At 41.5% G+C, this 13,775-nt stretch overlaps 1 protein-coding gene across 1 annotated transcript; it reads right to left on the bottom strand.

Moving 5' to 3' along the window:
* Positions 1–9,129: 9,129 nt before the first annotated feature.
* On the bottom strand, positions 9,130–12,327 carry bhlhe41 (basic helix-loop-helix family, member e41). The gene is made up of 5 exons (XM_007909016.2): positions 12,248–12,327; positions 11,848–11,911; positions 11,324–11,431; positions 10,808–10,919; positions 9,130–10,227 (listed from the first exon to the last, which is right to left on the bottom strand). Exons 1-5 carry the CDS (start codon positions 12,325–12,327, stop codon positions 9,257–9,259), a joined length of 1,335 nt encoding a protein of 444 aa, XP_007907207.2. The 3' UTR covers positions 9,130–9,256.
* Between the last annotated feature and the right edge of the window lie 1,448 nt (positions 12,328–13,775).

Genomic DNA, 13,775 nt, shown 5'->3' with positions numbered 1-13,775 from the left:
TGTGAAATGATGCATAGGTTTTATTGATCGACTGACATTTTACATCTGTAGGATGAGAAGCAACAGCAACTGAATTTTATACATTGTGTTAACCTTTTTAAGTGAGTGTTCCCTCAATTACCTGGTCAAGTAGATACACACCACTCAAAAAACTACCAGCCACTCATTAATTGGGGTCCTGTAGCTCAGTGGTTAGAGCACTCGCCTCGCAAGCGAGAGGACCAGGGTTTGATTCCCGGGCCGGGGAAACATTGGGCAGGTTTCCTTACTCCACACGTCTCTGTTTACCATCAGTAAGTAGGAACCTGATTGTTGGTCGATTGGCGGATCACTTTTCCAGGGATAATAATCCCTTCGGAAAAATTAATAATGATAATAATTTGGTCACTCGATGCATTTGTGGGGACGCTGCTGTGCGCAATTAGCTGCCACATTTCGCCCACAAAATATACAGTCAATTCACTTCACAGTGTATCCTGTGAAGCGCTTTGAGACGTCTCGAAGACGTGATAAGGCGCTGTATCAAATGCAAGAATTATTATTATAATGGTGGAAACTTCCTCATTGTGTCAGTATTTTAAACTTAAAAATAAGATGATTGCTCAGCTTTTATATACTCTGGTTACAGATGAATGATGTTTTGCCAAGAATTACATAAGCTATGACTCACTAATGGTATCTAAATGCTGCTTTTATTGAAAGCTACAATCCTATCGATCCTTTATGTAGTAAATGCCCCACAAAATTATGATAGAACCACACTTTTAGTCACTTATTGTTTCAGAGGAAAGCATGGAATTGGTGTTAACTTGAATGCACAATGTTAACCTTTCTCCCTTTTGTGAGCTGCAAAGGAAGAAAGTCGTGTCAAATTGCACTGGCAGAGTTTTTTGTACTTGTTTCACGACTTCATGTTGGAAATTTGCAACCGTGCTTTACTGACAATGTTTTTTTGTTTGTTTTTTTTCTCTACTGGGCATTAGTTCAGAAATTCTGTACCAAATATCCAAATCGCCCAAGCAGTTTAAAAGTGCTGAGTTTCTGTAAGCGTGTATTATCCTAACCCTATTTAGACTTGTAAACAAAAGCTGATCTCTGCAATGCTTCTGTTTGTCTATGACCTATTTACAATTAATGAAATGCGCAGAACCTTAGGAATAACATTTTAAAAACATTTTTGGGGTCAGCCGGGTGTCTGACACACACGGAAACCCATCACCGTTGCTTAAGAGAATCCAAACCAAGTTGAGGTTTCCAGGCTTCCCACCGACACATGGAAATCCCAGAGAGAGATTGTTGGGATGGAATGCGCTCTCTCTCTCTCTCTGGAGGGACACATCCTGTTTACCTAATTCCGGAGAGTATTAGGCGCAGGTTGGCGAGAGCCAAGGCTTGGGGGGAGCCCAGAGTGTGCGTTGGGGTAACTGCTGGAGTCTAACCAGATAAACCCACACAGCTTGGCCGTTGATATCGCTGTCTGAAATGAATAGGATACAGTTTGACTGCTGGAATGGATCAACAAAATCTATTTTGTCTGTCTGAAGATGAGAAATTTTAATTTGTGTTTATGATTACGGTTATGAATTTATGCAAAATCACAAAAGTAATCTGTTGATCCAACTCCCAGCCGCACGTTTGAGATTTTAATAAACCTGATAATTAGAGCACAACCAATGTTCAAATACTAACATTCACTTGAAAACTGATGAAAAGCCATTTGTAGTTTTATATCAAAGAATGCAAAATAGAAAGTGGTTAGTGAGGGGGGATTGTCATGTTGGCCACGGCAAAGAGAACCTGGGTTATTTTCAGTGTTTATGTATATAGTAAACCAAGCATTCAGATCGTATTTTTGACAACTATTCATTGTATATTGATTTGCACAGTTAATATAAATTCTTTTTTTAACATGACTTTATATTATGTCAAGGTATAACATGATAAATACAAGGTCCTGGTACGTGATGGTGTGTGTCAGTGGGGGTCCAATCTTTTGGCTGCTGAAGGTTGGATCCCTATTTGAGAAACGTCTGTGGACCGTGTGAGCAATATTTTTGTGTTTCCCTTCCAGAAACATAACATCACATTGGGCCGGCTATGGGCCAGATGAAATGGAGGGGTGGGGGGCAGTGGGGGGTGGGGTGAAATTGGATTGTGGGCCAGATGTGGCCCGTGGGCCGCCAGTTGGACCATCCTGGTCTGTGTCATTGTTTGGGAAGATTGTTACCCATTGCCGGGAGTTGTCAGAATGATCATTCTGTAATTGCTATTTATTCAGTTCTGTTGCTTTGAATTATTCAGACTTTGCGTCACTTATTGTTTCAGACGCAAACATGGAATGACTGTTACCAGGTGCAAAGAAGAAAGTATTGTAAAATGGCAACGGCAAACTTTTCTGGACTCATTTCATGACTTATTGTTGGGAATTTGCAACCGTGCTTTTCTGATCTGTAACATCCTGCTCTTGTGAAATGCAGCCGAGAATAAATACAACGAATGAAGATGCCAACCTATAATCTTTTAATTCCACAGATAAATTAAATAAAATATTGTATGCTCATTTTAACCGTTGTTGGTTCTGAAGTTGAATTGCTTTGCATTTGTTTCTGCTGATAAAAGGTTAGCAAACAAGAAAATCAAACATTTCCAGGATTCAGAAATTACGAAACACCACAGGAGGAACAGCAAGAAAACCACACAGAGTAGAAAACACAAGAGACATGTAGGCACATTGTCAGGAATACTAAGAAAATATTGGTGAGTCTTTACAAAAGGGAGAAAATGGAATTATAATAATAATACAAATAATAATCCTTGCATTTGATATAGCACCTTATCATGTTGTTTAGACATCTCAAAGCGCTTCACAGGGATCACCGGACACTGGTTTTGGCTGTATTTTGTGGGCACAATTATAGAGGTAAACTGAGGCATGTGAGTATGGAAACTTGCCAAAGGTTTCGCCATTAGGGGAATCTGTAGGTGATGTAGGAGAAACTTGCCGACCAGTCACATAACCTACCTGCGTCCACCAGCCAGAGAGGAAGGGAAATTGGGGATTTCTTTTGAGGGCAAAAAATTCAAAGGAAAATGTTATTTTTCCAATATATGGGAAGGGGAAGCAGCAGTTACCCCAACGCACACTCTGGGCTCCCCACAAGCCTTGGCTCTCGCCAACCTGCGCCTAATACTCCCCGGAATTAGGTAAACAGGACGTGTCCCTCCAGCGAGAGAGAGAGAGAGAGCGCATTCCATCCCAACAATCTCTCTCTGGGATTTCCATGTGTCGGAGGGAAGCGTGGAGTTGTCAGCTTGGGTTTGGAGACTCCTGAGGAACGGTGATGGGTTTCTGCACGTGTCAGACACCTGAGTGGGGGAAGAAAAAGTTTTAAACAGGGCATAAAATCTGGTGTTCTGAAAGCTTTCGGCTCAAACACATTCCCTGTATTTCACCACCAGGTGACAGTAACACTCCAAGCTGCATCTGTGCTGTGGTCTCCCAACTGCTGAATATGTCTGAACCGTATCTGATTGGATTGATATTCATTAATAATAATAATAATAATAATCCTTGCATTTGATGTAGCACCTTTATCCGGTTGTTTCAAAGCGCTTCACAGTATATACTGCAAAGTGAATTGACTGTTTATTTGTGGGCGAAACCCGGCAGCCAATTGCGCACAGCAGCGTCCCACAAACAGCCGGGGATCGAGTGACCAAATTATTACATTTTTTAAGGGATTATTATCATTCGGTTCAAATACATATCAATGTAGAATTGATACAAACAAAGATTATGGAAGATCGCTTTTCCCTTCTTGATTTTAATATGGCCGGTCGACGGATTTGATCAACGCAATTAAACCACATTCTAATCTGCAGAAAACATCCTGATGCTGAACCATAGAAATTACAATCAATTAATATTATGACAACACTTAAACCTTCCCAAGTAAGGTCTTCAGTCATGATCTAAAAGAGGGGAAGGAGGGGGTACATCTGATCAGCACATAAATCACATCAAAGTCTGACCTGGTCACATTAGGGTTGAAGAAGTGATGTTGAAGATGCAGGATTTCCGTCCAAATCCAATCAAACAAAGTGTCCCTGAGGCCAATTAAAAGCCTTTTGGGCCAGTGTTTTAATTTACAACCTGCTGTTGTAATTTCTGGACAATTTTTCAGCCAGGAAACAGTCTAAAAGCAAAACACCGGCCATAATCATCAACCATAAACGGTTATTAATACAGCAACATCTGGCTTATCCATACTGAAATCAGATCTAATCGTGGTAATTCAGTTAGTTTAGAAAGTAGGTATGTATTACTGGGCGCAATTGGCCGCCACATTTCGCCCACAAGTACACAGACAATCAATTCACTTTACAGTATATCCTGCGAACCGCTTTGAGACGTCTCAACGACGTGAAAAGGCGCTGTATCACATGCAAGGATTATTATTATTTATTATTATTAAATGAAGAATTTAGAAGGAAATAATAAGCAGAGATAGCAGAAGTGATAATTAATTGTGCACATTTGCTGTGGGAGGGAGGAATGATAAATAAATTATAATAATTATTATTTCATAATTGCTATAACGTTTATATTATATAAATTTGAGTTATAATTATGATAATAAGAAAATATCTGTATAAATCAATAATAATTATTATGCAATAAGAATTAGGATTATTCTTATTAAATTGCGATTGTTGAAAACTTTACTGAATAAAGATAAATAAACATTTGATCTGAGAACAATTGAGGAAACATTTTTGCAAAAATATATAATAATAATAATCATCATAATCCTTGCTTTTGATATAGCGCCTTATCACATCTTCAAGACGTCTCAAAGCAGAATATACAGTGAAGTGAATATATTCTGTGGGAGAAACACGGCAACGAATTCCGCACAGCAGCGTCCCACAGACAGTCGCCCAACAAATACACATATATACCAATGTTTTACATATAAATATATATATACACAGAGAGAGAAATGTGTGTGTTTAAATCACACTTAATAATAATAATAATCCTTGCATTTAATAAGCCATTTATTAATCGAGCTCCAGGAGGCTACCCCTCGTGAGGGGCACTGTATAACTGCAAGTTGTTGTTGTTGGTGTAGAGGCTTATCACGTCTTGTAAGCAAATAACAAACAAGTGCTGTGCTGTGAGAACAGGAGACAGTAGTGTATTGTGTGCTCAATGCTGCAGTCAGGGGGAGGGAGGGAGAGAGCGAGCGAGAGAGAGAGCGAGCGAGGGGCAGCGAGCCACAGCCTGTCATCATGTGATCGTGTTGCAGTGAAAGCTGTGCAGCAGCCAGTCTGTCTGCTCACCCCGTGTGACCCACACACACACACGTGCTTCAGCTAGCGTGTGGCCGCATGTGTGAGCACACGTGACAGGCACCCTTCCTCTCCCCCTCCCCCCCACCCCCACTCGGCGTCAATCAGGGACCTTGCTAACACTCACTCACTCGCTCACTCACTCACAGCCCGGCTCGCTAAACCCTGGACTGTGGATATACTGTATATATATATATATCATTAATCATTACTCTACCCCAAGAGCAATGTTTGTAATCTTCTTGGAAGAACCCTCTGATCTTACTATTATTATCAAATAATAAATTCAATTTTAATAAATTAAAAATGTATTAAAAATGCGTTTGTCTCTCTGTGTCTGTCTGTCTCTCTGTGTCTGTCTGTCTCTCTGTGTCTGTCTGTCTCTCTGTGTCTGTCTCGCTGTGTCTGTCTCTCTCTGTGTCTGTCTGTCTGTGTTGAGCAATTCTGTGAAGCGCTTTGAGACGTCTCAACGATATGATAAGGCACTATATCAAATGCAAGGATTATTATATTATTGTTATTAATGCCTTCCTGGGATTATTACAAGGCAGTAATCTAACCGAAAAAACTCAAGATATAACTGTAAAATGAAAGCTCCCGCCTTTCGTTATCACTTGAACTGGAAATTGGGATTACAGTTTCCAAATGATGAGTTATTAGTTACAGTCATTAATTTAGGAACATAAGAACAGGAGGAGGCCATTCAGCCCCTTGAGCCTGTTCCGCCATTCTATAACATCATAGCTGACCTGTACCTCAAGTCCAGTTTGGGGTCGGGATTTGTGTGGTAAATGCACAGAAATGTGAGCAGCAGCCAATGCAGATTCACTGCTGCCAACATGCAACTGTGCGTGGATATACTGTGAAGTGAATTGACTGTATATTTTAATAAATGTTCCCCTGGATTTAATGATCTTGCATATCTTGGCACAAATATGTGATTTTATGTGTCTTGTTAGAATTATTGATGATGGTTATAGCTTAATAAAACCATATCGTTAACTAACTAAAAGAATATTCTTAAACTTGAAGCAGTCTCAACACACAATAATGAAACCTTTAGTATTTTCTTTGTGTGTTTGATTCTTTCTAGTCACAATAATTATAAACGTTGCATTTGATATATGTTTTTGCGACATCTCAAAGCACTTCACAGGATAGAAAGTGAATTGACTCTATATTTTGAGGGAGAAACTTGGCAGCCAATTGCGCACAGCAGCGTCCCACACACAGTGATGGATTGAGTGATTATTATTATGTATTTTGTTAAGGATTTATTACCCCTCGGAAAGCAACCAACCAATCGACTAATAACCGGGTTCCTACTTACTGCTGGTAAACAGAGGCGTGTGGAGTGAGGAAATGTTTCGCCCGGGAATCGAACACGGTCCTCCCGCTTGCGAGGCGAGGGCTCTAACCAATACGTCACAGGCCTGTACAAAAGGTATCGTCCGTGCAAAAATATTTTATTCTTCTTTACCAAAAAAAAAGGATACCGGAGATCGATTGTGATGCAGACAGTTTTTTTTTAATAACTTAAAGACCGCATAAGCATGAAGCACTAACCAAAAGTGCAAACATTGTTCAACAGTTCCTCATAAAATTCATTTTCCTTTTGAAACGTAAAAGTATTCAGTGGTTACCACATATAATTATCCCCTACAAAAATAGCATATCGGACAAAGATTCAGGATTATTCACAAACTATTTACATGGACACAAAAACCAAAGCCACTTTAGGCAATATATATATTTTTCACAATATTTTAGGATAAGATTGCAGCGATTTCAGGCAAACAGCAGCAACAGTAGCACTAACGTACCAGAATGGATAGATAAATAGACTGGTGTCTCACACACTCAGTAAAAAGGGGCTTCGGTGGCTCAGGACTTACATAACGTTTCACAGCATCACCAAACAGCTGCCTTGGCAACGACTAAAAATACATCTTACTGAGACCATCATCTCGCCAGTCTGTGTGAGAAGGCTTTGCTTCTCTGCGGTTTGCAATTGCCTGACTGATTCTGAAGGGAGTGGGTGGTGGGAGTTGGTGGAGGAGGTAAACAGACCAAACCCGGTCAATCTCATATCTGAAGAAGGCCACATGAGATTAATGAAAATAATAACAATCCTTGCCTTTGATACAGTGCCTGATCACGTCATCGAGACGTCTCAAAGCGCTTCACAGATCGTGCTGCAGAGTGGAGTGACTGTGCAGTTTGTGGGGGAAACGCGGCAGCCAATTGCGTACAGCAGCGTTCCCACAAACAGACGTGGACTGAGTGACCAAATTATTATTATTTTACTTGATTTATTAACACGAGATTTAAAAGCAGAATGTGAGAATTAAGGTTAGACAGACATGAGCAGAGTTTTGGAGCGAAGCGTAGCAATTTGGGGTGGGGTGGGGTTGGTAGCTTTATCAACCACTCCCGCTAGCTCAATCAGGTAAGAACTGGACCTGAATCCGTGTCCTCGTGGGTCAACTCCGCGGTTTACCATTTCACAAATCAATACAATGTATAACCAGGCTAGAATAATTCCCAGACACGGGGAGAGGGGGTGCAATGTCTGTTTCCTTTAGCATTGAATTGGTTCCGACAAGACATGTCAGATCTTCAGGAATCCAAAGCTATGAAGAGCTCCTTCTGGCTCATCAATGAGATTTGGAGATGTTAACCTTTTGCAAACCAAAGCTCTCACGGGGTACATCAGTCGCCTTAGCTCAACCACCAGCGTGAGATTCAGCAATGCTTTGAACACTGGTCAGTTTGGCCATTTCACATTTGGCCATTTCATCCTCCTTAAAAACAAGTTCCACTCAGCTCCTGTTAACCCCGTAGCCAAAGCCCTAATGGATAGGGTGGTCCCAGCTGGACAAGCAGCAGGAAAGCTGGCCAGGCAGCGAGACAAATGGCAAGCTGTGTGGGTTTAGCTGGTCAGACTCCAGCAGTTACCCCAACACACACTCTGGCCTCCCCCCAAGCCTTGGCTCTTGCCAACCTGCGCCTAATACTCTCCAGAATTAGGTAAGCAGGATGTGTCCCTCCAGGGGGAGAGAGGGAGCGCATTCCATCCCAACAATCTCTCTCTGGGATTCCTATGTGTAGGAGGGCAGCGTGGAATTCTCAGCTTGGTTTGGAGACTCTTAAGCAATGGTAATGGGTTTCCATGTGTATCGGACACCCGGCTGAACAAAAAAATAGACTCCTGTCTCCTGCATGTCTGTCTGTCTGTACGTGTTCAGGCTGAGCGTAGGAAATCCCATCAGGTTTGCTATCTCCCCTCCCCCCATTCTTTATAAAACCTGCCGATAGGGACCACTACATATTTAGGCTTATTTTCCTATCTGCTGGAAGCCCAGGTTGTATGACATTTTGCAGTATGTATTGCAAGTATTATTTCTTTTTAATATATTTGGTCATTAAAAATCCTTAAGAAAAATGGGGGTTGGGGAAGGGGTGGGGTGGTGCATTTGTAAACATCATAGTATTATTTAAACATCTTGGGGCTTTCACATATCATTCTACAGTATAATATTGCAAAGAGCCTGGTTTGACTTGGTTTCCATTCATCAGAAGGATCTTTGAAAGCAATCATATGAACAACAGCAAGTTGTCTATGAGAAAACTAGGTCTTTCACAAGTTTGAGACGTCTCAAAGCGCTTCACAGAATTGACCGTAAAGTGGATTGACTGTCATCAGATTTTGTGGGCGAAATGGGGCAGCCAATAGCGCCCAGTGGGGTCCCACAAACAGTGGTGGATCGAGTGAGCAAATTATTAATATTATTATTTTTTTGAAGGGATTATTACGCCCAGAAAAGTGACCCGATTAATGTCTCTACGGCCAGGGTTCCATGTTTTTTTTGAGAGAGCAAAGTCTAGTTGGACAATGGCTTTAGGACGGATCGTTTCCCGTCTGTGGTGGTTCCCGAGCCGGGCTCGAAACTCTCTCCGACTCGAGCTGTTGCTGAGTTGAGTCCGCCCTGGCTGTCGCTGTGCCCAACGCCGGGGACAAGACCCTCTGGGACAGCAGCGGGAAGGGACCCCCAAGCTTCTCGTGCGCCAGAGCGGGAATGCCACGCAGGCCGCGAATGCCGGGGTAGATGACGGGGATGGGGGCCGGGCACCAGAACTTCTCCAGGCTGTTCTTGTCCAGCAACGGCAGGTAAGAGGCTGCAGCCGAAGGGGAGAGGAAGTAGAAGGGGAGACAGAAAGGAGTTTGCTGGGCAAGAGCAGACACGCTGCCAATTCCCATCAGAGAGTTAAGAGCAGAGTCCTCCTGCCTGACGTCTGGGTTAGTCATTCCACCACCACCACCAGCCGCAGCACCATCAGCCTTCACCCTCTTGGTCGGTGGACTGTCGGGTTCCTGTTTGATGTGCAGATCCCGGCTGGGCAGCTCGTGGCTCGTGCATAGAGTGGGGAAAGCCCTTTGCCCGCGGCTGAATTCCTTCTCGTTCCTCCCCTCGCATTTATCCCTGTCGCCTTCCCCGCCGTAACCGCTGTCAGTGTCTGTGTCGTTTTCGTTTAACTCTGCAGTGTGCGTTCTCTGGATGACAGGTACGCAGTTCCCACTGTTGCTGTGAGTCTCTGCTTTCGCAGGGCCAGGTCTTCTCTCGGACACAGAAGCTTTGTTGTTGTTGCTGCTGCTGTTGTTGTTGTTGATGGTGGTGGCGGAGGGAGTCTGCGGCAATAGCTGGGTGGAAACACTCTGCAGATGATTGATGAGCTGGGCGCAGCGCTGTTCTCTGGGAGTCCAGTGTTCAAAGCGGCTCAAGTATTGCAGTACTTCCCTGGCACAAGTGTGAAAGCCCGAATGGAAAGCATCCAGGTCAGACTGCAGAGGAGATTTCAGTGAACCGTCCCCTAATCAAGCACCCAAAATAAACAACATTCGGATTAAAATACAACCGGTGAAGTAGCAAAACTCCAAACTGTAGCTTCACCCTCAAATAGACGGTCAATTCGCTTTACAGTGTGTCCCGTGAAGCGCTCCGAAGACGCGATAATAATCCCCCTCCCCGAAAAATAACTAAATATATGATTTGGTCACTCCTACCCTCGACTGTTTGTGGGACACTCCTGTGCGCAATTAACTGCCACGTTTCGCCCTCAAAATATACAGTCAATTCACTTTACAGTATATCCTGTGAAGCGCTTTGAGACGTCTCAAAGACGTGATAAGGCGCTGTATCAAATGCAAGGATTATTATTATTATTATAATATTTCCCTCTGCCCCAAATTCCCCCCTAATTTTGGGGGGGAATATTTATCACATTGCTATTCATGGGATTATTATTATTACTATTATTAATATATTTCTGATGGTGCAGATATTTTTTTCTTAACAACAGCAAATCCATTACTATCCAGGAATGGAGACACAGTGTAGACATATGCATCATTTGCCTAAAGCCTCAATATCTAAACGGCAATCTCACTCACCGCTTTGCAAAGCAATTATCTTCTGATGTTGCTGTTCGGTTAAGGCAGATAATGCCTTTAAGTGTTTCAAAGTTAATTCCAGCACCACCGCTTTCTCCAGATGTCCCAGTGTCTTAAAGAGAGGAAGGACGTTTTTTTGTTTGTTTTTGTGTTTGTTCAATTTACAATATAACATTTCAAACACATTTTTACCTTTTTTAAAATTTATTTTGCAAATGACCATCTAATATTAAAACATAATACAACACAGAGGCACCTCAATACACACCCCAACTGTAATCTAAATTAACATCACACTTGTTTTCCTAACACGTGGACTAACTAACTATTTTACATTTCAGTTGGTCATAGCCTCACAGCTGATAACGACTTTTTATTCTGTATTTTAATGCTTATTGAGATAGCTGCATAGTGGAGAGGTTACATTTTATTTCCACGTCTCAGAAATAAACGCATTGATAACAAATATATATACTGACAAACAGTAAACACTTAGACAGACACGCAGTAATTTACCGTCAGTTTCAGATGCTCTGGTAACAAATCTTTAAGCTGTGAAATACATTCATTAATCCTATCCCGTCTCTTCTTTTCTATCAACCTATGTGGCAGTTTGTAGGCTTCCTGAAAGGGTTAAATAAAGAAGTGAAATTAAAATAAAAGGGAACAAAAATAAAGTAAAACTGCATTGCACATTTATATTAAAAAAAAACACATTCCTGAAAGGGTTAAACAAAAAGTGAAATTAAAATCCAGGGAGAAAAAATATAAAGCAAAACTGTGTTGCAATTTATATATAAAAAAACACATGAAACCAAATCACAAAGTACAGTGAGATCGAGATAATTTTTTCCAATAACGAGAGCAGAATTTCAAATAAATTATGATCATTTGCTCAAATAAAAAAGCAACTTTAGGGGCAATAATAATAATAATCAGTATCCCACTTTTAAGCTAATTAAAAAAGTATTTTTCCCCTTAAAAAAAGGGACGAATAAACTAATAAAACTAATAAACTAATAAAAAAAGACTATTCTTACCTTACTATCATCTCGCTTCAGCCCCCGTTTTGACTTGAACATGTACATGGAAGGGTATTCTACTCTGTCAATAATAAAAATAAACAACAAAATATATACTGTATATAAAAACATATACTGTATATCTAGACTTGCACGCCCTCACTGGAGCATAGCAAGCTGCAAACTGCAGACAAGAATAATAATAATAATAATAATAATAATAATAATAATAATAATAATCCCTGCATCAGATACAGCGCCTCATCACATCTTCGAGACGTCTCAAAGCGCTTCACAGAATATACTGTAAAGTGAATTGACTGTATATTTTGTGGATGAAACGACACGACAGCAGAAGACGAGCAGAGCAAAGATAAACAAATAAGAGTACAGTAATAATAATAATAATAACCCTCACCCAATAAAGTCTGCGTTGTCCAATAACTTCCTTTCAGACAAGCAAACTGGGGTTTGCAGTCCAGGAATATTATCCTCCATAGTATTGCTCTGTCTCTGTGTGTGTGTGTGTGGGAGAGGATAGCGAAGTATCCAGAGATGCAGTGATGTGTTGGGATGGTGTGAGTGTGGGTACACAGTATATATACAGAGGGACAGGGACAGGAGCCTCCTCTCTGTGTGCATTCACTGTGCTGTGGGCAGACAGTGTTTGGTGTTCACTGCTCTCACACACCCACAGACACAGCACAGACTGACTATTCACAGAGAGAGAGAGAGAGAGAGGAACCTGGAAACCTCAGTGAAGGGAAATGCAGTATTAACCTAACTCTAACCCTCTCTCACTTCAGCCCAACAGCCCACCTCTCAGCCCTTCTGCAGTGATCAACCACACAGTCCTGCATTTGCAAATACTTGTTTTTTTAGAAAAAATGATTCCCAATCCAGCAGAACAGTACTGTTTTATCTCAGATATTCTCAACCGACCCCTATTGAGAAATGGAACTGACCAAAACAGGTTTGCCTGAGAGAGAGAGAGAGAGAGAGATGGAGAAATCTGCAGCTTTTTGTGTTGTTTTCTTCCTGAAGTGGGGAAAGTTTTTTGGGGGAGAAAACCCCTTTTTATAATGTTATAACTCTTTTCTCTTTAACCATCCCCATTATCTTCTATCTCTAACTATCTTATCTCTCTATATATCTATCCTCTTGACTGTGATGCATCAAGTACTAGATTTATTCTTGTGATGTCTGTAGAAGTATATATTATATATAATATGGATTGCTTGTACAGTACCTGAATTAAATGGTAAAAAAATAATAAACATATTTTGCATCTGTTCAGAGGGCTTATTGGTGGGGTTTCTTTTGGTTGGTTGGGAGGGGGTGGGTGGACATTTAATGTGGTCAGGCATTTGATTCATGTCTGGTACAAGCAATGCAATGCACATACAGGATTTAGTGATTTGCTTTTAATGCACAGCACACACTGGGCTGGCTGGCTTTCCGCTTGTACGTACAACAGAATAATGTAATGGCATTGGGGACTGAGCTGCGCAGTGCGTGTAAGGCTGTAAGGCTGCTAAACTGAGTGGCTTGAACCCAGGCAGATATAACGCAGAGACAGATCAGTGATAGGGAGCCAAGCACGTTTCCCTCAGCTGGGACTTTACTCCCTGATCACATTTCAAGAGGAAACACACGGCTGTCAACGTGATGGAGACTCCGCCACCCAACACACACTCTCACACACACACACACACACACCACACACACTCACTCACTCACACAACACACATTGAAACCTTGACTGGCTTCAGTGAATACCTGCTATTCACACGTGTTCTGGTTATAATAGTGATAATAATCCTGGCATTTGATACAGCGCCTTAACAAGTTCGTCCAGACGTCTCAAAGCGCTTCACAGGATATACTGTAAAGTGAATTGACTGTATATTTTGTGGGCAAAACGCAGCAGCCAATTCCGTACAGTA

The sequence above is a fragment of the Callorhinchus milii genome, unplaced genomic scaffold (assembly GCF_018977255.1).
Source record: "Callorhinchus milii isolate IMCB2004 unplaced genomic scaffold, IMCB_Cmil_1.0 Scaffold5, whole genome shotgun sequence".
Lineage (NCBI taxonomy): Eukaryota > Metazoa > Chordata > Chondrichthyes > Chimaeriformes > Callorhinchidae > Callorhinchus > Callorhinchus milii.
The sequence above is the reverse complement of the archived record's forward strand: the minus strand, read 5'-3'. Positions and strand labels throughout refer to the sequence as shown.

Bases quoted from the DNA above. Each gene is read 5' to 3' on its own strand.
- bhlhe41 (XM_007909016.2), bottom strand. From the start codon at position 12,327: ATGGAGGATAATATTCCTGGACTGCAAACCCCAGTTTGCTTGTCTGAA. The intron at 11,912-12,247 runs GTGAGGGTTATT...TATTATTGACAG, and splicing joins GACAACGCAGACTTTATTGG to AGTAGAATACCCTTCCATGT. The intron at 10,228-10,807 runs GTGAGTGAGATT...GTGCTTGATTAG, and splicing joins GATAATTGCTTTGCAAAGCG to GGGACGGTTCACTGAAATCT.